Genomic DNA, 26,099 nt, shown 5'->3' on the forward strand with positions numbered 1-26,099 from the left:
AACTAAATATCAGGGAGAAAGGTTGTAATTTAGCCTTCATTCTTACATGCCAGTTTTTTATGTACAAGGAAGGTTTTTTTGAACAGAGGATTATTCAACCATTTTAACTCCCACCTGCAGCCTGAAATAGTATGTCACAGAAACAGGTCTACCAACTCATCTAATATTTATTAGAACTGGGCTTCAGTCATGGCAACTAACAAAACCCCCATGATTTGGGTGAAAGTAATGGTGTAGCAGGGCTGGATTATGACATACTGAGGTCCTAAGCTATGCAAAGTGTAAAAGGCCCCATAACATTTAAAAAAAATGGGTAGGAAGTCACACCCCAGTATGTCCATCTCTCACCCCTGTCGCTGTGCTGCTCCGTTACAGCAACATTCGTCTTAAGAGATGAACACCACTTGTAACCATGACAACAAGCCTTGGTCTAAATCAGGTCCTGGTCTAATACATTTTCAATATAAATTCAGAGTATTTCTGCACAGATTTATAAACTCAACATGATAAATAATTGCGTAGCCATAGAAGTATATTTTTGTCTTATCAGAACAATATCTTGTTTGCAAGCCTTTTTTCTCTTTCTCCTTTATTTTTCAACCACTTACATAAAACTTGAAAATCCAGTCCTTTTTAGGTATTTTAGGAGGCCCCTCATCATGTGAGGCCCTAAACTTACTTGGCTTGTGCCTAAATCCAGCACTGAGCAGGAGACTCCAAGTTTGGGATGAAACAAAAGACTCCGAACAGCTACACTACACTGGCAAAGGATAGAATAAAATTACGAAATAGAGTCAGACTGCAGAAGAGAAAGCTGGTTAGGTCATGTCGTTTGCACCACTGAACCTGAAAACGGTCTAATGGTAATGCTGTTTTTCAATCCCAAATAACGGATAGCTAAAACCAAGGATATGATCAAACACAAGTCACTTGTACTACAAAGCTGTAGTAAAAAATGGGCAATCAGTGCTAAATCTGGAAAATAGAAAGAGACACATAGGCATCAGTACAGGGCTACTCTGACCAATACTAGAACCTTAGCATTCATACAAAGCCAAAAACCAGGAGGAAACAAGAGAAATGTTCTGCCATTAAAAATTTTGCCCAAGAGGAGAAGAAAGACCAGGACAATTGAATCCAATAAATAATGCACTCTTGAAGAGTCCATAATGTAATGTCATGCTTTTGATCCCATTAATGCTAATGTGAAAAAGCAGAATGCAGATTGGCTAAAATGACAAGACGATTAATTTAACAGTACTAATAAAATGTCTATCATTATGAACAGAAGTGTGGGTGGGCGGGGGGGAGGAGCATAATGTGAGGAAGGGCATAATGTGAGGGGAAGGCTACCCAGTGTCACAGAGTTTAGGCTAGAAAGGTTTTCCCAATGATAAGACCTGTCCACCAATGGAAGAGTCTGGTTCATGCAGTGATGGGCTCTCCTTTTCTAGAGCAGTATTTCTCAACCACCGGTCCGTAGACCAGTGCTAATAACCCCCCTACCCCCCAAAAAAACACAATTTCAGGCCAGCAGGGGCTGCTGGGAGCTCTCTGGAGCTCATTTCCAGGCAGCCCTCATTGCTGGATAACATTCATTTTGCTTCCTTGAAATGAACATTATCCAAGAGTGAGGACTGCCTGGAAATGAGCTCTGGAGAGCTGCCTGAAATTGTTTTTTGGGGGTGCCAGGGGGCAGGGTTGGGGGCGAGAGGGGAGATCCCCTTACTAATGGCTGGTCTGGGAAACTGCACACGAATAATGTACCGGCCCATGACTCCAAAAACGTTGAGAAACTCTGTTCTAAGGGATGCTGGAGCAGATTCCTGCACTGAGCAGGGTGTTGGACTAGAAGATCCCTAAGGTCCTTTTCAGCTTCATAATGTTATGATTCCTATGAGGTCAATATTGTCTACACTGACTGGCTGTGGCTCTCTGGGGTTCTCTGGCCTGCCTGGAGATGCCAGGGATTGCCTGGGTCCCTCTGCATGCAAAGCATGTGCACCACCACTGAGTTATTATTATTACATTTATATCCCACTCTTCCTTCAAGGAGCCCAGAGCGGTGTACTACATACTTGAGTTTCTCTTCACAACAACCCTGTGAAGTAGGTTGGGCTGAGAGAGAAGTGGCTGGCCCAGAGTCACCCAGCTAGTGTCATGGCTGAATGGGGATTTGAACTCAGGTCTCCTCGGTCCTAGTCCAACACTCTAACCACTACACCACGCTCTCTCTCTCTCTCTCTCTCTCTCTCCATCCATCCATCTAAATAAGAAGGCAGAAGATGAAATATCTTGCCTATTATACAGGTGAAACTCGGAAAATTAGAATATCGTGCAAAAGTCCATTAATTTCAGTAATGCAAATTAAAAGGTGAAACTGATATATGAGACAGACGCATTACATGCACTGCGAGATAAGTCAAGCCTTAATTTGTTATAATTGTGATGATCATGGCGTACAGCTCATGAAAACCCCAAATCCACAATCTCAGAAAATTAGAATATTACATGGAACCAAGAAGACAAGGATTGAAGAATAGAACAATATCGGACCTCTGAAAAGTATACAGTGTACTGTGCTTGATTGGCCAGCAAACTCGCCTGACCTGACCCCATAGAGAATCTATGGGGCATTGCCAAGAGAAGGATGAGAGACATGAGACCAAACAATGCAGAAGAGCTGAAGGCCGCTAATGAACCATCCTGGTCTTCCATAATACCTCATCAGTGCCACAGGCTGATAGCATCCATGCCACGCCGCATTGAGGAAGTAATTGCTGCAAAAGGGGCCCAAACCAAGTACTGAATACATATGCATGCTTATACTTTTCAGAGGTCCGATATTGTTCTATTCTTCAATCCTTGTCTTCTTGGTTCCATGTAATATTCTAATTTTCTGAGATTGAGGATTTGGGGTTTTTATGAGCTATACACCATGATCATCACAATTATAACAAATTAAGGCTTGACTTATCTCGCTTTGCATGTAATGCGTCTGTCTCATATATCAGTTTCACCTTTTAATTTGCATTACTGAAATTAATGGACTTTTGCACGATATTCTAATTTTCCGAGTTTCACCTGTAGTTCTGTTTTGTTAATCAACAGTACATTTATACTGTTTTTTTAAAACTACATCCTTCTGGAATCCAGATATATGGAATTCGGTTTGCCGTTTTAAAATAATCTTTCTATATACAATGCTGAGGATTAAAAATGTGAAAGCCTGGAAAAAATGAGGAAGCACTTTCCCCCACCAGAAGAAAAAGAAAAAAAAAACCCTGGTCCCCTCCCTGCCCTGTTTTTTTCATCTTTTCCCTGGTCCCCCCCCCTCCAATCCAGGCCTTCACATCTCCATAGGGGACATGATCTTGGAATGAAAGCTATGAAAGATGCAATGAGGAAGATCTGTGAATAGGATTTCCAGCATTTTTCTAAAGATGTTAACAGCAACCAGAGGGAAGCCCAAATGGATTGAAACCAAACTCCTGGGGTAGGGTTGAAGCCTCCTCTCTCCTGCGTATTATTTTATCTGTTAAAATTGTCCCTTCAAAATTGCTATTTGCCTATTGGCAAATCATATGGGGTCCCTGCCAGTTATTCTACCCTTGTAGAATAAACGGTAGAGCTAACAGAATCCCTCACTGTGAAATTGGGGTGTGCACGGAACTGATTCTGCACACACCTGGGAGGTGGGGGGGGTCACTTTAAGGTGCAGGGAGGGTGCCCTTACCTCCCCTGCTGCGCTTCCCCCTCCAGCACTGCTTCAAAAACTGCTGGTGTGGGGCAGCTGTATATCCTCTTGCTGCCCCAGTCAGGATAAAACTGGCAGTAGCAGTACCAGCGGTTTTTGGAGCCACACCGGAGGGGGTAGCATGGCAGGGGAGGTAAGGGCACCCTCCCCGTGCCTTAAAACAACCCACACACACACACCTGCCAGGTGTGCACGGAACCGGTTCCGTTCACCCCCCTATTTCACAGTGAGGGATTCTGTTAGCTCTACGGTTTATTCTACAAGGGTTAACAAATGTTTGAACTCAAAATAACACAAGACATGTCAGTACATGTTTAATGATAGCAAACATTTTCTTGGAGTGTTGGGAAGTTACAGATTGGATTCTAAGGAAGCAGGACAAGCAGAGATATCACATGACAACCCACTTTTCTCTACAATAAAGCACAAAGTTAAAAGACAGTCGGGTGTATGCAGACACTACTTTCTTTTAGAAACACCACTCCAGCCTCCCAGGAAGGGGGAACCTGAAAATATGTGAGCACTCACCTTCTCATGTTGTGACAACATAGTGTAGGGCACAGGCTCTCGCATCTGGTTATGGTGAGTCATTTGCACAATTGGACCTGCCATCTCTGTAAAAACAGTGTAAATGGGGAAAATTACTTTTGCTAAGGCTGAACACTTCCCTCAGATCCACAGACCTGCTTCTATCTTTTTGGCCTATGCAAAAAACAAGCAACCTTCTGTACACCCTATTTAAATTGGAGGGGTGGGTGGGTGGTATATATATCCAATCCAAGCACTTAAGTTTTAAAACTAGAGTCAGTCTCCCCTGATGTGGGATGGATAACATTAATTTTTGTTTTACTGACATGAACAAAAAAGAGCCAACTTGAATAAACAACACATCCCTTCATATGGTTTTGTTCATGCTTAGTTACAGGCAGAGGCGCTCTTACCTCTGGACTTCAGGGCTGAAGTCCAGGGCCTCCACAGCCCCTGGGCCCCCCCAAATCCTCTTTAGTCTGTCTTGGGTAGTGTGGTTGCCCAGCGGAGCACGATGATGCTGAATTTGCAGGGGAGAGGGGGCTCCAAAGGCCTTTAGGTCCAGGCTCCAAAATTACCTAGGGGCACCTCTGGTTACACACAGTCCTTGACTTAAGGCGCTCCAACACTCACCATAGGAAGGGAAGCTCTGCTAGATGGGCTGCTTATGCCGATGTGGGAGGGGACTAGAGGAGGAAGAGGCGACAATAGTGGCTCAGTCTCATGTTGTCATAGAGGCTGGCAGTTTTGGAGGCAGCTAATGCTACAACTGAGGCTGTGGAGGGATTGGTGGACTCGCCTATCTGAGAGGTGCCCCACTGCTGTGGCTTTGGCTCCTCCTCCTCCAAGCTCAGCTGAAGTGTTGTGAATGTGACGGCAAGAAGGCAAGTGCCCATCCCGTCCCCAGCCCACATGCCACTTTGTGCCCACTCTCTTTCCTTCCCTGTCTAACCACTGCCCAAGAGGAGGAGGAGGAGATGAAGGCAAGCTACCCAACTGCCTCCCTTCCCAGAAAAGTGAGAGAAGGTGAGGGAAAGACTGGGAAGGGAGGAGATGGTAAAGGTGAGTTACTTCTGATTCTCCACCATCAACTTCTCATTGTTTCCTGTTGGAAAATAGGTTCCAAGTTAAGATGTTTCAACAGTTTCCAGGAACCAATTATGTTGTAAGTCTGAGGTTTTCTTGCATTTTACTAATGCATATTATCCTCTAATCAAACTGCTTTGTTCCAGCTTTAGTAAAGTGTGCTGTCAAGTTGATGTTGACTCCTGGCCACCAAAGAGCCCTGTGGTTGTCTTTGGTAGAATACAGGAGGGGTTTACCATTGCCTCCTCCTGCGCAGTGTGAGATGATGCCTTTCAGCAGCTTCCTATATCGCTGCTGCCCGATATAGGTGTTTCCCATTTCCCATAGTCTGGGAAACATACCAACGGGGATTCGAACCGGCAGCCTCTGGCTTGCTAGTCAAGTCATTTCTTGCTGCGTCATTAGGTGGCATTACAGCAAACATAAAGGGATGCAGAAGGATTTCCCACAAGTTAGTAGTGGTACTAGTTAAAGACCACAGGAAACCAAGCTCCCAGTTCCATGTACAATGCAGTAAATCCACCTATGCAAGCAACGTTATTAAGAGCTCAGTCTGGAACATGTTACTTCCACACACAAAATATTGTAAAGGAACTGGATGCTTTAAAAATAGTTTAGCACAGGTGTGTTGGTTTCACAGTAAATCCTGCAAAACATGGATTCCATTATGTACCTGTTGCACTGGGAGAGCTGAAGAGAATACAATTAAATGTGAGACAGGATGAGGAATTGTAGTAACATGAAATATTCTCTGCAAACATTACTTGGAGACTTCAGCTTTTCGAAAACTACCTGCCTTTTGATTTCTTGGGCTAGGATAAAAGATCTTACCTTGAGGAAGTGTCACTTGGTGAGTGCTGGCTACGGTTTCCCAATGAGAAAACAACCTGTTTTGTTCCTCCCCATCCATTGGTTCCTCTTCTTCATCAAGAACCTCATCATCCAATTCATTCAGTTCCTCAAGGGTAATACGAGCCATCTTAACACAGCAGCTCCTGCAGAAAATGCAACAGGAAATTCTAGACCCCACATAGCTCAAGTGTTCATAGTAATGGTTCACTTCCCACTATGAGGAAAGCACCGTATGCCCTGACCATCACTTCCTTGCTGAGTGCTATGACATTTCCTAACGCCACATTCCTTTGCAGGAAACTAGACCCAAGGTGTCAAATCCAAACACACTATTCTGATTTCCAGAAAGTTGAAGAGAAGCCATTACAACTATCTGGAAGCCAACTAAACATTGCACTGATTCTCTGTGACTGGAATTCTCAATGTATTTTTCTTTTTTCTAAAATAATCTGCAAGAGAGAGCCTGAATTGGATGAGAGCTGCAGAGCTCTCCCCACACTTATTCCAGAAATTGTCCCTGAAGCAGCTATTAGCCATGGAGGGGGGAAATTACTAGCACAATTTAAGCCAAACGTTTTTCCTTCTGTGGCTGTTAAAGAGTTTCAGGGCAGGGGATTTAGATCAGGTTGTTCTGCAGCAAGAAGGTGGGGAAAGAATTGGACCTGAAGACCTCACCCGAACCGGGGAAGGGAGGTTGTGGCTGCTTTCACAATAAAATTATGTTGGGAATTCCAACCACAGAGCTCCAACATAACATATAGCTTGGCCCATAGTGTGAAGGACTCTAAACTCTTAAGAGTGAACGTGAGAATCCTTGGTGAATGCTTCCAAACAGTGAAGATCCCAGGTTTCCTTCTGCTGAACCATCAGAAGGTTTTTGTTTCACACACCACGCAAAGTTATAGTAATATAATAATCAGCATACATTATTACGTGCCTTCTTTTTGTAGAAGACATAAGTGCCATTCACATGTTATGTTCAGCACTCGTGCAATGAATGTACAGTGTACACAGGTACAGATCTGTACACAGGTACAGTCATCCACATATTATGTTGAATGCAGGTACAACAGTATATTTCCTATCTGTACCATGCATTTGAAGCGTCTGTATCCAGATTCATTTTTAAAATGAGCACAGATACACACACAAACATGTACGAGTGTTCAGATATCTGTACACTCGTATAACATAATGTCTGAATGGGACTATATTTCTTGTGGCAAAGTTTGGCTATCAGATTATTGAGAAGAGCACTGGATGTTTTTTGTTTGTTTTGTATATTTGGCTTCTATTTTTAACATTATCCTAATGATTACGATATAGGTGAAACAGGTATTTTGACATGGTGCTGTTGAGAAGTTTACATGTGTTTTTCCAAGTCCTACACCCTATTTTTTCCAATCCTACTGGAGGCATGTTCTCCTCACCCACGCCCAGTTTTGGAAAATCTACAATTTGGTTTTTAGTACCAGAAGGTTTGCATCCTTTTCTTTGTGAGTCTTCAGAGACAGCTTTTTATTGAACCGGATCTTTCACATCTACATTGGTTATCTTGGGGATATTTTCGCGACATATAAACCCACTGATTCCTCCATACATATAGGCAGTTAAACCACCACCACCATATTGGAATTGAGATAGAACAATAAAAATACAGCTATAAAATGAAAGTAAAAACAATTACAAAAAAAGAAGATGGGAGTCACATAGTATGAAATATATAAAGCAGGTGCTCAAACTCTAGAGTGTACTATCATAGTGGCCAGGGGTTAACATGTCCCCTTCCCTCCTACTTTGCCTCCACACAATCACTTCTACTCAGGTTTTCCTTTTACTTTGCTTCCACAAAACCCAAAATTGGTAGCGCACATAACTCCCAAACCCATGTAGAACACAGTTTTTGATTGTGTAAATGACCTCCAGGAGTTAAAACAAAGCAATTTTAAAGGCTTGAGAGACTAAAGGTTTTCAGCTGGCACTGGAAAAACAACAGTGAAGGTGGCAGGCAGGAGAGAGGATTTCATAGATGGTATGCCACGCTTGAGAAGGCCTTCTCCCCAGTTACCACCCTTCTCACCTCAGATGGTGGGGGCACACGAAGAAGGGCCTCTGAAGCCCAGGGGCAGTTTGGGGTGGGAGCAGGTGCTGCTTGGTTAAGGTGACAAGGAAAGAGAGTGAGGAGAATTTTGAGTGTAGAGGAGGAGAGTGGGAAAGCATAAAGATAGAGCCCACTCCTACAAGGATAAGAGACTTCAGTGTTACCCTTGCACCAGGGGTTTTTTACACATAGCAGGTTTTATCACGAGTTTATGGGGAGGCTTTACAGCGAACTCGAAGTTGTCCCAAAAAACCAACACAAATAGTGGATTTTTTTTACCCCAGATATAAATCAGGTTACACTCTAATGCACAGTGAAAAACCCAAATTGTGTGTGAACTGCTCCCTGATAACTTGTAAGGACTTTGGGGTACATCTAGCTGATTTGTGAATGCACCCCCTCTATTCCGGAGGCAATGCGAGTTAAAGGGTTTCAAAAGCCCAGCTTGAAAAGCTTCCAGGTGTGCAGTTCTCGGAATGTATGTTTTTAAATATGTAGAAAATAATGAAAATAGTGATTTTGTGACAGTAGCAACATATTCTTGCCAATTGGGTGGGGCAGGAAAACTACACTGATAAAGCCCAAAGAAAGCCTTTTTGGCAAGGGACAGCGTATTGCTGTATAAATTGGAGTTTACTTATGTAGCAGATTTAAGAGCATATGACCAGATACACAGACAGCATAAGGCCCACAAGCCAACACTGGATAACATTAACCTGTGGCAGAAATAAGTTCTTAGCTTGCCAAGCCAATGAATTCAAGAATCAATATGCTATTGTTCATGAAGGGTATTAAACAGCCTATCCGTTTTATTCAGCCGAGGAAGACCAAACAAAGTATTATTCATTTTTAAATTCCATTTTGTGAAGATCTGATATAGGTCTATTATAGACCATCCCCTCCTTAGACCAGAATGACCCCATCCCCTCCTTAGACCAGAATGTTTAAGGATCTTAGACCCCATCCCCTCCTTAGACCAGAATGTTTAAGGATCTTAAAACCTGATCCTTCTAGCCTTGTTTACTTGCAAATAACTCCCAATGAAATCAACAGGCCTTACCTGAAAGCAAATAGGTTTAGTAATGCAGACATACAGCCACATCTATGCATGTTTACTGAAATACCATTACTTATTCATCATGTTTTCATCAATTTTTCAATTTTGTTTATTAATTTTCTCCTCATAACTGCTCAAGGCAGTTAATAAACCAGTATTAACTTAAACAAATCAAAATAAAACCACTACAATAAATACAACAGCAAAGTAGCCTAAAATCAAAAGCATAAAACTGCAGCCAGCACCTTTAAAGCTCTTCTCAGATTAACATTTTTGTACATTTCTTTTGCAAGCTGCAGTAACCAGAGAAGCATAGTGTTCCAAGGTGCAAAGAGATTTCTATACTGCTATATTTTCTATATCTATATGGAAAGATATATGGCATAGCGATACAGTTTTTCATACCTTAGTAGAAACCCTTGCGCTTCTTTAACTTTACCCTTCTTATAGATTGATCCTATGTTTGTTCACTCTGAAATATCCCACTGAACTGATAGGAAGATAAGAAGCTGCCTTAAACCAAGTCAGCCCATTGGTCCATCTAGTTCAGTACTGTCTACTCTGACAGGCAGTGGCTTCCCAAGGTTTCAGGTCTCTCCCAGCCCTACCTGGAGATAGTGCTGTCCTGGGGTGGGGGCGAAGTGAGGCCTTGCCCCAGTCAGGTGCCAATCCTTGGCCCCCTGCCAGCAGTGGACAGGGAGCTTCCAGGATGGAATCTCCCTGTCTACTGCCAACCTTGGAGCACAGCTCCCGTTTGAGTGGCTGCACTCTTGACATAGCCAGACCTCCACAGCATGTTCTGCTCGGCTGCATGCAGTAAAGCTACGGCCGGGTTGCTCTCCTCTCTGGTTTGCCCAGAGACGAAGCCCAGCCCAGCTGGAGCTGTTACTGTGCACAGCTGAGCAGAGTTGGCCGCAGGGCTTGGTTGGGTCGGATGCAGCTGCTGCGGTGGGAGCCACATTTCGGGGGCCAGTGGCCATGAGGAGATTCCAGGCAGGAATCTCCACACCACTGCTTCACTGGGGCCCCACATCTCCACACCCCCTGGACCCCATACGTCCAAGGAACAGCGGCCCTGCCCAGAGATGACGGGAATTGAACCCGGGACCTTCTGCATGCAAAGCAGATGCTCTACCACTGAGCTACAGCCCCATTCCCCAACTTAGTGGGTTTTATTCCTAAGTAAGTGCACAGAGGAATGCAATCCTAACTGTCCCTCCTTTCTTTGTCCAAATGTTGTCGGCTTCTTAACACTCGCTTAACTGTCAAGACTAAACGTGAACGCTCTCACAAGTAAAATGGGAATTCTGTGCCAAGAACCCAAAATCTATTTTTGGGTAAACAGTGCAGATTTGCATAATATGCTGATTATTGCCATCACCTGAATAATTTATTCTGTTTCTGACCACAGCAGGTTTCCCCCCAGGCTGGTAGGCAGGTAAATGAGGCGTTTTAAGGTGCAGTGGCAGTATGGCCATATTTGGACACTGAGGGAAAATTTTGTCCAAATCTAGTCATAACATTATGCTCTACTGATTTCATCGAAGTCCAGCAGAAGACAAACACAGTTATCATGTGATGACAGGCAGGTAACATCCTCACAGCATTCTGGTTTTCAGCAATGTCCAGAGAAAAACTGTCAAAATATAAAGCCTCCAGGAATCTTTTCTTTTGTTCTGCCCGTCAGCAATATAATAAAAGCTTAAGAGGAGTAGAACCAGCCAATCATTTTTCAACAGTGAAAATGGCACACAGATTAGCGCCTTTTCCAAGAAGCGAACCTAGGTCCATATGTTGCTGATCAGATAGATTTTTATCAGGAAAGACATGGGCTGGGAGAAACAAGAAAAGAGGGAGAATGGGCAAAAACTGAGAGTTTAAGAACTTTTCTGAACCTTCAAAAGACTGTACATTTTCAAATTTTCTCCAAAAACGTTAGGAGTAGGGTTGCCATACAGGAACGTTTATATAGGACATGCGACTATTTTGAAGACCAAATGACCTTTTTTTGGTATTAGGAGGAATAGAGACTATTCTGGGGACCACACAACTTTGTTTTGCATGTGTTGAGGTGTCCAAAGTTCTGGGAAGCAGCTGGAACACTTTGTTCGTTCAGAACACATTGCTCTCGTGAGCAGCTTTTCTTCCTCTGTCTCTTTCCCCTTCCTACTGAAGACCCATCCAATGCGGAAGCCAGAGTGGAGGTTCTGCTTCAGTGGCAGGTTACAGAGCCACATGATGCAGAAGCACAGATAGGTGGGCCTGGCAGGGGCAGCTTGCTTCCTTCATGTGGTGGCAGCAGTGAGAAGTAGCTAACTAACTTTACTCAGTGGTCAGTTAGCTAGCGAAATTTACTCAGCAGCTACTCCGCTGAATAAAAAGGCACCTTTTAACCCCCAGCACAGCATTTCTCCAATAGCTGATGCTGGTGTTACCTTGCGTGTCTTTTTAGATTGTGAGCCCTTTGGGGATAGAGGTAGTGTTCCCTCTAACAGGGATTCACAGATTATGTTGACTACAACTCCCAGAATCCCCAGCTGCAATGGTTCTTGCTTGGGGATTCTAGGAATTGTAGTCAACAACATCTGGGAATCCCTGTTAGAGGGAACACTGGACGGAGGACCATGTTATTATTTTTCTTTGAAAACTACTTTGAAACCTGTTTTAAAGCCATATATAAATGTTTGTAGTCCCAGAGAACAGCAAGCAACTGGGAGACTGTGCATGCACCACTGCGCCAGCATGCAAAGAGGCTGGCTCCGTAGCTAGCTGGCTGCCCTGCCTCCAGCCAAGAGATGAAGTTGCTGGCCTGGCTGGAGAGGAGAGGACAGGAGAGGGAGACGAGAACAGAAAACTGTGTGTGTGGTAAACCTAACCACGAGATGAATTTAATTAAGAAGCAGGGGCCTTGAGAACTGCATCTCTAGACAACAGACTGTGCAGACATATAGCTCCCCTAGTTAGCTTCACAGTGGTGAGCTGCATTTATTCTCAAATTATCAATTTTTAATCAAAATATGCATATATAATACCAATACACATATGCAAATTTTATGCAAAGTGGAGATCTTTGGAGACTTTTTTTGGTGAAAAGCATCCTCTATTTCCACTTTTTTGGTGACAGATATCAACTTTTTTCACCATTTGGATCTGGCAACCCTAATTAGGAGTAGAAACCTTGGAGGAATTTAAAACATTAAAGGAGAAATGCTCTCACACACTCTCTCTCCATAAATGCATTTATTTAAAATATTTATATCCTGCCCCTCCAGTGCAATACTGCTTGGGGTGGCTAACAACAATAAAACAAAACAAAACAACAACAACAACAAAAGAGTATAAGTTGAATAAAACCTAGTTAAAACTAGACCCAATTTAAATCAGATTTACAAATTAAAACGCCACTAGAATAAACATTTTAAAAGATTCTCTAAAAAAGATGAGTCTTTAAGTGTTTCTTTAAAATACTGGATGACCAAGTTCATCCAGAAGTGCATTCCAGAGTCAAGGGGCAACAAATAAAAAGGCCCCATCTCTGGTTCCTGCCAATCAGATCTCAGTCAATGCAGGGCTACAAGCAGCGCCTGGTATGTGAGGGGTGGGGTGGATCCTGACGGGCTCATATGGGTGAATGTGATTCAACAGATATCCTGACCCCAAGCCGTACAGAGCTTTAAAGGTCAAGATCAGCACTTTGCACTGAGCCTGGAAACAAACTGGTAACCAATGAAGCTGCTGCAGCATGGGTGTAATACTCATGAATCTATTAGTACCCACGAGCATACTTGCATGCATATTATATATAATATGCACACCTGTAGTATAGCCCATAATGTGAAAGATGAATATTTTTAAACCACATGTACATGCTTGATTTGTTCCACCTTCCTGCAATTCATTTCTACAGTGAAGGTCAAAAGAAAAAACCAAGCATCTGTCGAACCCATTACAATGTACACTTTGCATACATGTGGTGGTGTACTTGATAACTGGGCAAAGAGGCACCTTTACAAGCTGGTTCTCTCTTGTATTTATTTATTTATTTATATTCAATTTCAGGGCAGTTTACACAGAGAAATAATAAACAAATAAGATGGATTCCTGTCCCCAAAGGGCTCACAATCTAAAAAGAAACATAAGGTAGACACCAGCAACAGTCACTGGAGGTACAGTGCTGGGTTTGGATAGGGCCAGTTACTCTCCCCTGCTAAATAAAGAAAATCACCACATTAAAAGGTGCCTCTTTGCCAAGTTAGCAGGGGTTTGGCAGGGGGGTAGCAACTGTCGTTTCTATTCATCCCAGTATGGCATGCCTTTCAGCGGCTGTTGCTGGTATGTCCCTTGTGGTTCTTTTCAGACTGTGAGCCCCTTTTACTTAGCTCAGGAAACCATCTTCTCATTCCATCTACTTTGTAAACCATGTTGATAACTTTTTCTTGTTGCTGAAGAGCACTTTAAGAACGATAAAAATGTGCAAGAGCTGTAATGTTTGTCAACCTGAAGCCAAACATAATATTCTATGTAGTAGTGACTGTGTGCAGGCACACATACACACTCACCCACATACATACATACATACATACATGAAACACAAAACTCTAGAATCTTTTACCTGGATCTTATCTATTAATTTAAACAGCAATATTCACATTGTACATTATTTTACACTTCTCAGACTTATTCTGAAACCCCTACAAATGCTGTCTCACAGTCTATCATATTTACCCAAATAGAAGATGACCCACTTAAAAATATGGGCTAAATATAGGTTATACGATCTATCCAAAAGGAAGAAGACCCTACGTTTAAGATGACCCCCAATTTCTAACATGAAAGAGCTTGGAAACCCCTCCCCCCCTTTTTTTAATCCTTCCAAAGAGATTATAATCATCCCACATGGTCTATTTGACTACTTGGAATGCCATCCCCTGCCCCCACAAAAAAGGATTTATTTTTTTATTTTATTTTTTGTAACTGGACTGCTTATAAGCTTTCTGCCTTTCAATACAGTTATTTCCCAAAGTATGACAACTCTTTTCCCTCAAAGAGAAAGGGTATGCCGTATCTACTTCTGTAATTTAAAAAAGGCAATGCCACAATGGGGGGTGATCTAGGGTAGTGGAAATGGGAGGGGAGTATCACAGGAGGTAAGGATTTTCTCCTAGTAGACAGGTAAGGGCGGATATTCAGAGAAAAGCTGAGTTCTCTCAGGGACAAGTGGGCTTCATGGACAGGGAGCAGTTTATTCTCCAGGGCTGTAGTGTTGCCAGTGAAATGAGGTGAGGCCTTAAGGGCTGGCAGATGGCATTAGTGTGGTAGGTGTGAAGAAAGCGAGTGTGATATGCCCAGAAGGGGTACTTCTAAGGCAGGTGGAGAGGAATGGGATGAGGGGGAAGACTGAGTGATATCACAAGACATGCCAAACAAGAATGTACCATAGAATCAGTGGCCTGTGGTGGACTTGGATCAGGGAGACCCAGGTTCAAAGCCACACTCAGCCATGAAACTGACAGGGTGACCTTAGGCCAGTCACCATCTCTCAGACAGACGTCCTCACAAGGGTGTTGCAAGAATAAAAAACTGAGGTATGGAGTTCAGCATGTATGCTTCTCTGAACTCCTTGGAGGAAAGAGGAGACAGAAACCTATCCAATCATTATTGAGGGAGATGGAGCGAATTCACAATACAGTACAGAAAAGTGTCCACGAGAAATACACAGATACAACATCCCCCCCTCCAGCATTATATGCAATAATAGGCAGAAGTTGAACTGGAGGACGCACAAATCGGAGATGCAGCTAAGCCACATCCTTTGAATTTCCTCCTAGCACCCAGAGAGAAAAAAACGACTTTTTTTTTTTTTTACTTGCAGGCCCCTGAGGACTGGTGGGCAGTGCAATAGCTTGTTCTCAGGTAAGGATGGGCATGGCAGGATAGGGCGGGGTCCTCCAAGGAGGGGGGAGGGGAGATGGGGCAGTGCGGGAGGGGGAGCTGGGGAGGGGGAGCAGCCCCCCCCAGCATGTGTGTGTGTGTGTGTGTGTGTGGTAGGGGTCGCTTCGGAGACAAGGAGGAAGCGGTTCTAGGCAGTTCAGGGTGACCCCAGGTGGAGGCTGCGGCTGCGGCGGCTGTTCCCTCATGCGCCAGGGAAGGGACCCAGGCATCCGAGCACGAATTGGGGGGAGTGGGGAAGGACGCCCCCAGCAGCAGCAGGCTGCAGAAGAAGAACAAGCGGCAAGGGCACCCGACCTCTCAGGGCAGCCCCTAAGCCCCGCCCCGCCCCCGACCGCCAATCCCTCAGTCTCTCGCGTCCCTCCGAGGGGAGGGGTGGGAGAGAGAGAGAGCGAGCGCGTGCGCAGCTGGCGGGGGTCTCAAGCCCACTCCCCTATGAGGGGGCGGGGAGCCGTTACCTGGCACTTCCTGCGCCTTGCCCGACCCGGAACGGATCCTGCCTGGTGAAGGGAAAGGAGGCGGGAGGCCAAGCGTGAGTCACCCGAACCGGGGCGGAGTCTGCGTCTCGGTGACGTCACCGGGCGCTTTAAAGAGAGGCTTCCCACCCCAGTTCTTCTTTCTACTCTACTACTTCCAAGGCTGCGGTCTTTTACTGGAGGTTCTCCAACGGCAGCTTCGGGCTCCCGGTCGCAGTAGAACGCTCCCTGTGTGGGGCAAGAAGACCGACTCTTGGTGACAGCGTAGGGTTCAAATGCAGCTTTCTGGCCGAGGCTCGAGGTTCCCTCTGGTTGCTTTCACACTGTGCGTCTCCCTCAGTCAGAAAGCACAAAAGGAGCTAGGCAAGGATAGTACTTCTCAGGCATGGTTCAAGCTCTCCTGCACTCGTCCCTCCGCCCGCCCCCCCCGAGGGCTCCTGTGCTCTTTCAGTGGCTAGCAAAAGGTTCAGTAGAGATGCAGTGGCGAGGAAGGCTCCGTTTGCTGAATTTCTGCCAGACGTCTGCCTACGTTTTAAAAGCACGGACGTGTAATTTACAGACTTTCTTCTTTTGAAAGAGAGGAGAGCTGGTCTTGTGGTAGCAAGCATGACTTGTCCCCTTAGCTAAGCAGGGTCCTCCCTGGTTGCATATGAAAGGGAGATTTGATGTGTGAGCGCTGTAAGAGATTCCCCTCAGGGGATGGAGCCGCCGCGCTCTGGGAAGAGCATCTAGGTTCCAAGTTCCTTCCCTGGCTTCTCCAAGATAGGACAAGATTTTTTTTATTGAACCAACAAACTACCAAAGCATACAGTACGTTGCCAAAGCACAATTATATACAAAGTGGTTGTTTGTACATGATATATCTACAAAGATTTACACACAATGATTTGGAAACCCACAAGGTTATGAAGTATATGCAGGTAGTACTGTAACTTGGGGGTGGGGGATTTCAAGGCACATCAGGTAATCGGGGGGGTTACGTCCAACATCCATTTCCACAATTTGTCCCATTGCTGTTTAGAAGAGATACTCTTGTCTTTTTGCACATAACCATACAAACTTTTCCAGAAGAGATTTACTGTCTCATCTGCGTGAACCTCTTGGTCACGTCTTCCCTCCCTATTCCTATACACGAGCATTGCATAAATGACATACAAGTTTACTAACCTGATTTCGAGAAGGGGAACGTTCCAATTCCCTAGTATGAGGGCACCTGTTCCATCCCGTTTCCTTGAAGGTTTCTTTCTGGGACCTTGAAAGGAGGTTCTATCACTCAAACCCGATGTTAGTTCTTCCCAAGTCTGTTTTTCCAAATTAGGCCACTCTAACAGCTTGCTTACTCCCTGCCACACTCTTTTGGCTACCACACACTCTTTTAAGAAATGTGAGTGGGTTTCCCTGAATGTTTTACCTAGCTCACTAGCTTTTTGTTTGCAGGTGATTTTAGGGCACTCTTGCTGGTCCTCTGGGAGCCATGGCTTAGCCGCATTAATGGTATATTGATGGTATAAGCGCCACCTTGTTTCCCATAAATGGAAAGGGACTTTTTTCTCCTTAAAGAGAGCAATAGCGTGATCGGGTTGCCACAACTACTGTGAAGTGCGGTGTTTGTAGCGTTTACGTTCTAAATCAGGTTTTAAGAAACCCACTTCTAGAATCTCTCCATAAATTGTTTTCCTTAGCTGCTTAACTGAGGAGGATCCTTTAAATAGATCCGGTTCAACCTTCCATTTTTTGTGAATAACAAATCTCTTAAGTAGTCCGGGTGTTATCTTTTTAATACTTGTGTGATATTACCATTGAAAGATCCTTTCCCCCACCATGCTATGCCCCATGCTGACTTGCGCCAATGCAGAGCGAAAAGTGAGACCCAGGTTTTTTTGCAGGAGGTTGGACATATTATGGACATTTACGAAAATCCAGTTTCCAAAATTGTAGGACATGAATTCAGTTACAAAATAGGGTTGCAGGGCAGGTAGGGCTAGGCCTCCCCGCTCAGCCTCCTTAAATGCTACCGGACGGGCCAAAGGGAAGGACGCTGTGTGCCATACTAGACGGAAGATCTGGCTTTCAACTCTCCGAAGGAGATCGAGCGGGGGAGGATAGACTACCGCCAGGTTATGCACCGGGGGTATCAGGTAAGTCCGGATGTAAACCGCTTTCTGGTACATGGCGAGGCTCAATTTTTTCCACATGGTGATTTTAAGCATTACTTTTCTTCCCAATCTGTCCAATTTTTCCCCCAGACTTTTTCCTTAATCCCATATTCAATCCCCAAAATGTTTACTGTATCTACCCACTTCAGTTTGGACTCTGGGGCCCCTTCGCTTTTACATTCAGAGATGGCTAGGCATGAGAGTTGCTGGCGTCCGGGGTCCATTTTAACAAATACACTTTTGTCAGCATTTAATTCTGAGCCCGAGATCTTGCCATATTCCCAGAAGAGGTCTAGTATTACAGAGATTTCATTTTCATTCGATAACAGTAATGTAACATCATCGGCATGAGCTACAAATTTTACCCTAAACTCAGAGTGCGGTTCTGAGTGGACAGGTGGTTCGGCTATCCCCTCACTCTCCCTCCTCCTCCCTCCCGGGAAGATCTTGCAGGGTGGAGGGATAGAGACTGAGAGTCCTTGCAGATGGCATTCTCTCTGAATCCTGATCAGGATCGGATTCAGGGCAAAAACATAAAATAATGGGCTCAGTGGGCATCCTTGGCGGACACCCAAATGCAAAATGATCAGGTCGCCCCGCCATCCATTAATCTGTGGTGTCACCTTTGCATTCGTATAGAACAGCTGTATCCAAGTCACGAATAGGGGTGGTATACCTTTAGCTTTCAACAATGTCCACAGATAATTGTGGTTCACTTTGTCAAAGGCCTTAACTTGATCCAATAAGAGGAGGTGACCTTTTCAACTTTCATTCTGTATAAAGTAAAAAAGTTCTCTCAGCAGACACAATGAGTCTGTCATCTTTGTTCCCGAGATAGCACTTGTCTGCAAGCTGTGGACCAATTTAGGAGCCACTTTCGCCAATCTATTATTTAGGATTTTGGCAAAGATTCTGTAATCGATATTTGTGAGGGTTATCGGTCTCCAGTTTTGTGGTAAAGTGGTGTCACCTTTCTTGGGGGGGGGGAGGAATTAAGAGGCCGTCCCCAAAGGACCTATTTAAATGCCCATTGTCTAGGACAAAATTAAATAATTTTACTAAAACTGGTAGTAGCTGGTCTGCGTAAATCTTATAGAAAGGCCATGTCAGACCATCAGGCCCCGGGGCTGATGTGTTCTTTCCTGCTGAGGTAACTGACCTCTTCTATCATTACAGGATGGGTCAAAGAGCGTTTCCCCCCCTCAGTGAGGGAATAGCCGAGACCATATTCATTCAGACTGCAGAACCTATCTAGATAGGATTGAATGTCCTTTTACAGAAACATTCTTCAATGCATACAAGTTTGTATAAAACTGGGCCATGATCTTTAACATATCGTGGGGGTCGGCCATTAGTGGGCTACTTCCATCCAATCGCAGGCCTTGGAATGTCAAACTAGATGCATGCATCTTGTCCTTTGCCCACTCCCCTTTTTCAACTACAGACCCTTTGAAGCAATACCACTTATTTTCTAAACGCCTGTGCCGCAGCTCATTTTGAAATGTCCTGATTGTCTCTTTGTAGCGGCGGCATGATTCCACGTCGAAGGCTTCTCCCCTGTTCATCTTATCAACAATCCTCAGATGTTGGGTGATCACTTTCTGATAATTTTTGAACCCTCTCTTATATGTCCAGCTGGTCACTGCCCTAGTACGGCAGCCCACCCTCTTTTTAAGTGTCTCCCATGCTCCCAAAAGATCATCTTCTGCCTCTAATAGCCGAGGGATCTGTCACCTCAGTTCTGATAAAAGGACACCTTTGAGATATTAATCACTTAACATTTTTGGGTGTAATTGCCACAAGGGCTTACCATGTGGAATTACCTCAGAGAGATTACAAATAAATCCCACAGCCACATGGTCTGACCATGGGGTAAGTACTAGTTTACACCTGTAGACTTCAAAAGAAGGGGGAGCCCAGAGTCTATCTAGCCGGCTAGCTGATCTCAGGTGGTAATATGTAAATTTGACTCAGTTTTTTAATTTATGTCTATACTGCAATTTAAAGTTCTCTTCGTGACGGATTGGGAAAAAATCCAAATCATTATATACCCCCAAGGCCTTATCATCTAAACCCAGAGTCTCACTCAGAAAACGTTGGAGAGCTTTTTCCTCATTCGTTAGAGAGGGACTTGAGGGGGAGACTGGGAGGCCTCCCGAAAAGGCTTTCCTGTCGCTCAGTTGGGCTCTGTTATTAAAATCCCCCGCGATCAGGAGGTGGCACTTGGTGTCACATATATCTTTTAGTTTAGCTCAAAGAGCCTTCCTAAGGTGTGATTGTACCGGGGCATATATGGCACAGAGTCTAAAGGCTCGGTCGAGCCTTAGAGTGGTTGCTGAGCTTGGGTCACCCCTGACAGTAAAATCTACATACATTAGTCTGCCCTGATCAATTTCCAATACCCTCTCGATTTTGAGATCAGGTCTGTCTTTAAACAATATCACTACCCCTGCATTGCCGCTCCCATCGTAGGAGCAGAAGGATGGGCCCACTGTCCATTGCTGTTGTGCCGAAAAGCGGTGGCTCTCATTTTCGAAATGGGTCTCTTGCAGAACATAGATGTGATAGTTCCATTTTGTTAAAAAATGTAGGATCTCTTGCCTACGATTTGGTGACCTTAATCCATTAGCATTCCATGTAAGTATATTATAGGAATTGGCCCGACAACCCATGATAGGAGGGTGTTATGTGTAAGGCATGGACTCATTCAGACAAAGAGTCGCTGTTTGCGTAGAAGCGAGGCAATATAATAGTAGGCATTTGTTCCTTAGATCTCAGATCGTGTCAAGTATTATTCAAAGGGGCTTATTGGGTTAATTCAACCCTTACCTCCATGTCTTCCATGATAACAGTATTACCTCCTACCCCTTCCACGTTTACTTCACGTGAAAGTGTAGACCTACTTTGAGGCAGATGGGCCCCAGGGAGGGTTGGTGAGGGAGAGGAGGTTTGGGGTTCAGAGACAGGAGGCAAGGCAGGGTGGTTTGGGATGAGAATAGACCAATTTTTGCTCCCAGGTTCCTGGGAGGCCTCTAAGGGATGTTCTTTTTCTACATTTTCGTCCAAGCTGTTTTTAGGATCTGTCCCTTCTTCCACTAACATATTCTCTTCTGTCATGATACAATCATCAGTAACACCATTTTTGGCCAAGGTAGTTACTTCGTGTCCCTGTCGGGGGTCCTCTAGGATGCTTTTAATTTCTTCCATTTCCTCCTGTATGTTTCTTATCCTTGCAAGCTGATAGCTGTAACTCGAGTCTATTGACTTAAGTTCTGTGGTATCTTCACTAATCTGGGCTAGGACTAGGTCCAATTTTTCCACATCGGGGTCTGTCTCCCCTGAAGTTTGGATTGATGGGTCTTTTGTTTGTATGGCTTGGCATAGGGCTGACTTTTCCTCTTCATATTGTTTTAGAATGCTCTTGTATTCTTTCTTTAGGTTCCATATTTCTGCTGCTTTGTCTTGTTCCACCCTCAACTCTTCCTCCAGGTCGGTTACAGTTTTGGGTTATTTAGTCCAGTTTTCTTTGGGGCCCTTGAGTGCTTCTAGGATATCCATTTGTTTTTTGCGGGCTTTCTGAGTTGTCTCTGTTCTTTGATCAACTCATCTACCTGTTGGGCAGCTTCCGAGTCTGAAGGAGGGATCAATTCATCATTGGCATCTGGAACCTCTGCCATGGTTGCTAGCACCTTGAATCTATTCTGTTGGGTTAGACCCATCCCCATGTCCTTGGGGTGTCTATTCAAATTGGTCGATCCGTTTCTTTCATCCTCCCATTGCTTTTTTTGTTTGGTTTTCTTAGAGGATGCCTGCATCCATAGGGACGAAAATTGGTCTTGTGTCTCCCTAGATGCACCCTGCAAGCTTGTGTGATCAGCCCGTGGGAAAGGATGTGTGTCCATCCTCTCCCGCCCCAGGGTGATCCTGTTGTTGTCTTTCTTGTCTTTCAGGTGGTCCTTCTGTTTGTTTTTGTGCTCTCTGTTTCCCTGATTCAGCAACTTCCGCCGCTTTCGTTGCCCTTTCTCTATTACTTTTATTGTAATGTGCTTCGGGGCACCAGAAGTACGTGTGACCTACTTCCATGCATAGGTTGCAGCGAATGCTTTTATAGCAACTCATAATACTGTGACCTCTTACTATGCATTTGGAGCAGAGTGATGTGTTGCATTCCCTGCAAATGTGATCATAGGCCCCAAAGTGGTAGCATGCTGGTGGTTGTCCACTGTAACGGAGGCTTGCTCTGTCGGAGCCCATGAAGAAATATTTCGGAAGGTGCTGTATTGTCCCCGTTACAGGGTCTGTACATAGTGCTACTATGCACCGATATGCCCTGGTTGCATATGAATGGGAGACTTGATGTGTGAGCACTGCAAGATATTCCCCTCAGGATGAAGCCGCTCTGGGAAGAGCAGAAGGTTTCAAGTTCCCTCCCTGGCTTCTCCAAGATAGGTCTGAGAGAGATTCCTGCCTGCAAGCTTGGAGAAGCCACTGCCAGTCTGTGAAGACAATATTGAGCTAGATAGACCAATGGTCTGACTCGGTATATGGCAGCTTCCTATGTTCCTATGAAAACATTATGCAACCTAAAGAAAAGCTGCAAACAAGCCATGCAGGGTATGTGTGTGGTGTTGTTGTTTTAAAAGGGTGGGGGGAGAAAATAACTCTTGGGTCTATAAAGGCTGTGTGACCGAAATTCAACAGGTGCAGTTGTCCTCATTATAGAGAACCAGCAGTTGGAGTGGCTACATTTCTGCCTGCTTGGATTCGGAAGCCTTTTAAAAATAAACTGATCAAGCAAAGATCTCTGGTACTTAAGCAGGGATGCATTAGCCCACCCGTTTCCTGCCTATCAAGCATGCCCAAGCCTTTAATCTGTAGATGTCTCTACAGTACCCTCCCATTCTCCATTACCCCGGAATCTACATGTCAAATTAATTCAGTGAGAAGGATAAATCCGTAATCTAGTATTCTGTAATTCAGTATTCCTTGAGTGATCCCCTGTAATCAAGTACCCCTTGAGACAGAGATGGAATGTCTCCAACTGAAAAGGAGAGGTGATATGCCCACACACTCCAAACTGATGTGCAGGTGACATTGTTTCTGTGTCCAGTAGTGAGATAGCTCTTCCTTTCATTGATGCTGCACAGTGAAGAGATAAATCCAAACTAGCAGTGACTTGACAGCAAAAAGATTTGCTCTGAAACGTCTCAGAAAATTCATTTTTGTGCTTATTTATTTATTTATTTATTTATTTAAATTAAAACAAGAACAATCAGAAGTGAATCATGGGAAACACATGGCTAATGGCTGGTCCTTCTGCAATTCTCTCCATTGCTCTGCACTACAGTTCATGCTAAGGCAAACATAGGCAACGAGGCCAGAGTGGAGACAAGGCTCATACAGTGGAGTGTACACATACTGAATCTCTGTGGAGTCAATACCTATCTCCTCGGGTCTTGAGTGTCCCTTTACTTAGACAAGTAATCCACACAGTCCTGTCTAACCAGCCTCCTGCCTGATTGAGAAGTACAACTCCCAGAAGCAATTATACTCATTTGGGAAGGACCTCACCATAGAAGGCTGCAGGAGGGAGACAGGGGGGTTATACAGTGCAAAAAATAGGTGGCACCGGGGACTGTCAAAGGCAGGGCCTGGGAGCAGGCACTGAAGGACTGAATAAGTGAGCTTGAGAGCCCAGTGGGAGATGAGCTCCCCCACAGCAGTGCCATATAGTGAGAAGGGTCCACATTAGGGAAGAGGCAAGACGCTGTACCTCAGCTCAGACAGCCCATGCTTCAAGTAAGATTACTGGGGTTCGTACTGTGCAATCAGAAATACCCAACTCATAGACAAGGTGATAAGTGCAGTCACCAAACCTGCCAGTCCACAGCAATTAGCAGGAGGGAGCTTCTCTTTCTAGTCAGGCAGTGGTCCCATATGGGTTAGTGTTTCCTAGTGACCGAGTGCTCTTCTCTTTCATGGTAGTGATATCAACACAAGAGACCACAAAGTTCTATCGTGTGAAGACACAGCAGCTGAAGTATCCAAAACAAGGATCACACTGAGATGCAGTAACAGCACGATGAAGCAATCAGCATCTGAGATGGGGTGCAGAGATGGCTGCAGTTGGAAACTCAGTTGGAGGTGACCAAGGAGCTGTGAGAGGAGAGATCCACACTGCTTGCACTGAAGCCTCTACTCTCGGGCCGAAGGCCTTGAGAATCCTGAAAAACAAATCCCCTTTCTTATGAACTTGCACCTTTCAAGCATGAGTATGGCTTTATTAAATCCAAGAGATTCCAGTTTGAAATGAAAACTATTCATCTATGAAAACTATTCAAGTGTATCTTTCAGCATCTTCCTATATTGCTGCTGCCCGATATAGGTATTTCCCATAGTCTGGGAAACATACCAGCGGGGATTTGAACTGGCAACCGCCAGCTTGCTAGTCAAGTCATTTCCCCGCTGCACCATTAGGTGGCCTATGTCTGCATTAAGAAATATAAATTGTACTAATCATGTGAGTGAAGGGATAATTAAGACATCCCACAATGGTGATTCTGAAGTTAAGAGAGAAAATCCTTGCCTCAAACTTCATCTACATCTTACCCAAGGAATATTTTCAAGTGACACTAAAAAGGCCAAAACTGGAAGAAGTTATTGAATGACATACTGAGCAAGGATGCGCCAGTGCAGAGAGAGAGAGAGAGAGCAGCCTAACTGAGCTTCCCAGCTAACCACACTGCTGCAGTGGGGAAGCAGCAATTGTTGGCGCCCTCCCCTTTCCCAGGTAGCCCTCTGTGCCACCCAAAAATATTCCCTAAGGGTTGTACAGCCCTCAGGGACATATTTTGGGGGAGCACAGAGAGCTTCCTGGGAAAGAGCAGGTCGTCAGAAATTGCCGCTTCCCTACTGCACTAATGCAGTTAGCTGGGAAGTTCTGTTAGGCTGTTCTCTATCTACATGGATGCATCCTTGCTCCGTTTATTCTTCTGAATAAAGATCCACAGATATCCAGGAGCAAATGCTATCATCACATGCACACTTCCTGAACTGTACACCTTATTTCACACAGGCTAAAGTTTTGTGGACAGCCACGAAAACAAACAAATAGATCATAGAACAAATCGATCCAGAATTTTCACTTGAGGCACAAATGACCAGGCTCAAATTATCATACTTTGGGCACATTATGTGAAGACTCAACTCCCTTGAGAAGTCCATAATGCTGGGGAAAGTTGAAGGAAGGAGAAGAAGAGGACGACCAGCAGCAAGGTGGATGGACTAGATTACGATAGCAATGAATGCGCCACTAAGAGACCTTAAAGGCCAAGCTGAAGACAGATCATCCTGGAGAGAATCTATCTATGTGGTCACTAAGAGTTGACACTGACTTGATGGCACTTAATCAATCAAAGTTCCATTTAGTATATTATCCTGCACACCTCTGGATACAGCCATAGCTACTATTTCCATTACCATGGAGCCAATTTGTCAAGCCACAATTATTTCAGAAACCAACTCCAGGAAACTGGGGCACACATTACATCCTACATGTAACTATGACCATAGAGTTGTCCGGCCAAATTGTGTGGAGGAGCTTTGGACTATGCAAACAAATCCTTCGTGTATTTTCTCCAGCATATAATTCGGTACTCTCCCTTGCCATGCTGATACCCTTTACTGATAGCCACAAAGATCTCACATAATTCTGACATGTGTTCTTCTCTTAGTCGTAGCTGTTCTATACAGCTTTCAACCCGTTTTAGTTGTTGGTTTGACCTACTGCATAGTGAGAGAAAGTGTATAAGTAACCTGCAGTTCATATTATTTTTCACACAAGGCAAGTGGTGCTCTCACCTGGAAGGAATCCTCGCTGGATTTATTCAGGTAGTTCAATGAAGCTGTTCGCTTTATACTAAGAAAAGAAACAACAAACAAACAAATAGTTCTCTCCATACACCACTGTGTCCTAGGCCTACTCCTCTCCTAAAATGAGAACACTGACTCATATGCAGTGCAGCACCCTGTTGGCCCAAGAGCGATGTGCCTGCACTGCCTCCATCTAAAACCGCATTGACACTGCAGGAGAGTCTCTGTGGCTCCTGAGAATAGCATCAGCTCTTAATAACACCTC

At 44.5% G+C, this 26,099-nt stretch overlaps 2 protein-coding genes across 7 annotated transcripts in view; both read right to left on the reverse strand.

Moving 5' to 3' along the window:
* The window catches only part of LOC128352684 (heme-binding protein 1-like), a 21,045-nt gene extending 5,112 nt beyond the window's left edge, over nucleotides 1-15,933 (reverse strand). Inside the window, exons 1-3 of one of the 3 annotated variants that reach the window (XM_053313284.1) lie at nucleotides 15,789-15,933; nucleotides 6,203-6,366; nucleotides 4,286-4,371 (exon numbers count right to left, since the gene is read on the reverse strand). In XM_053313284.1, coding sequence (XP_053169259.1) covers nucleotides 4,286-4,371; nucleotides 6,203-6,350 — 234 coding nt within the window. In that variant the 5' untranslated portion in view covers nucleotides 6,351-6,366; nucleotides 15,789-15,933. Of the gene's footprint in view, nucleotides 1-4,285; nucleotides 4,372-6,202; nucleotides 6,367-7,695; nucleotides 8,097-9,786; nucleotides 9,812-15,788 lie in introns of those variants that run through there. The other 2 variants (XM_053313285.1, XM_053313283.1) reach the window with 2 other exon arrangements.
* Nucleotides 15,934-23,180: 7,247 nt separating this feature from the next.
* KLC4 (kinesin light chain 4) overlaps nucleotides 23,181-26,099 on the reverse strand; it is a 71,402-nt gene continuing 68,483 nt past the window's right edge. For all 4 annotated transcript variants that reach the window (XM_053313275.1, XM_053313272.1, XM_053313273.1 and 1 more), the window contains exons 15-16: nucleotides 25,823-25,880; nucleotides 23,181-24,186 (exon numbers count right to left, since the gene is read on the reverse strand). In XM_053313275.1, the coding sequence (XP_053169250.1) occupies nucleotides 24,097-24,186; nucleotides 25,823-25,880 (148 nt within the window). In that variant the 3' untranslated portion in view covers nucleotides 23,181-24,096. The remainder of the gene's footprint in view (nucleotides 24,187-25,822; nucleotides 25,881-26,099) is intronic.

This window comes from Hemicordylus capensis, chromosome 1, assembly GCF_027244095.1.
Source record: "Hemicordylus capensis ecotype Gifberg chromosome 1, rHemCap1.1.pri, whole genome shotgun sequence".
Lineage (NCBI taxonomy): Eukaryota > Metazoa > Chordata > Lepidosauria > Squamata > Cordylidae > Hemicordylus > Hemicordylus capensis.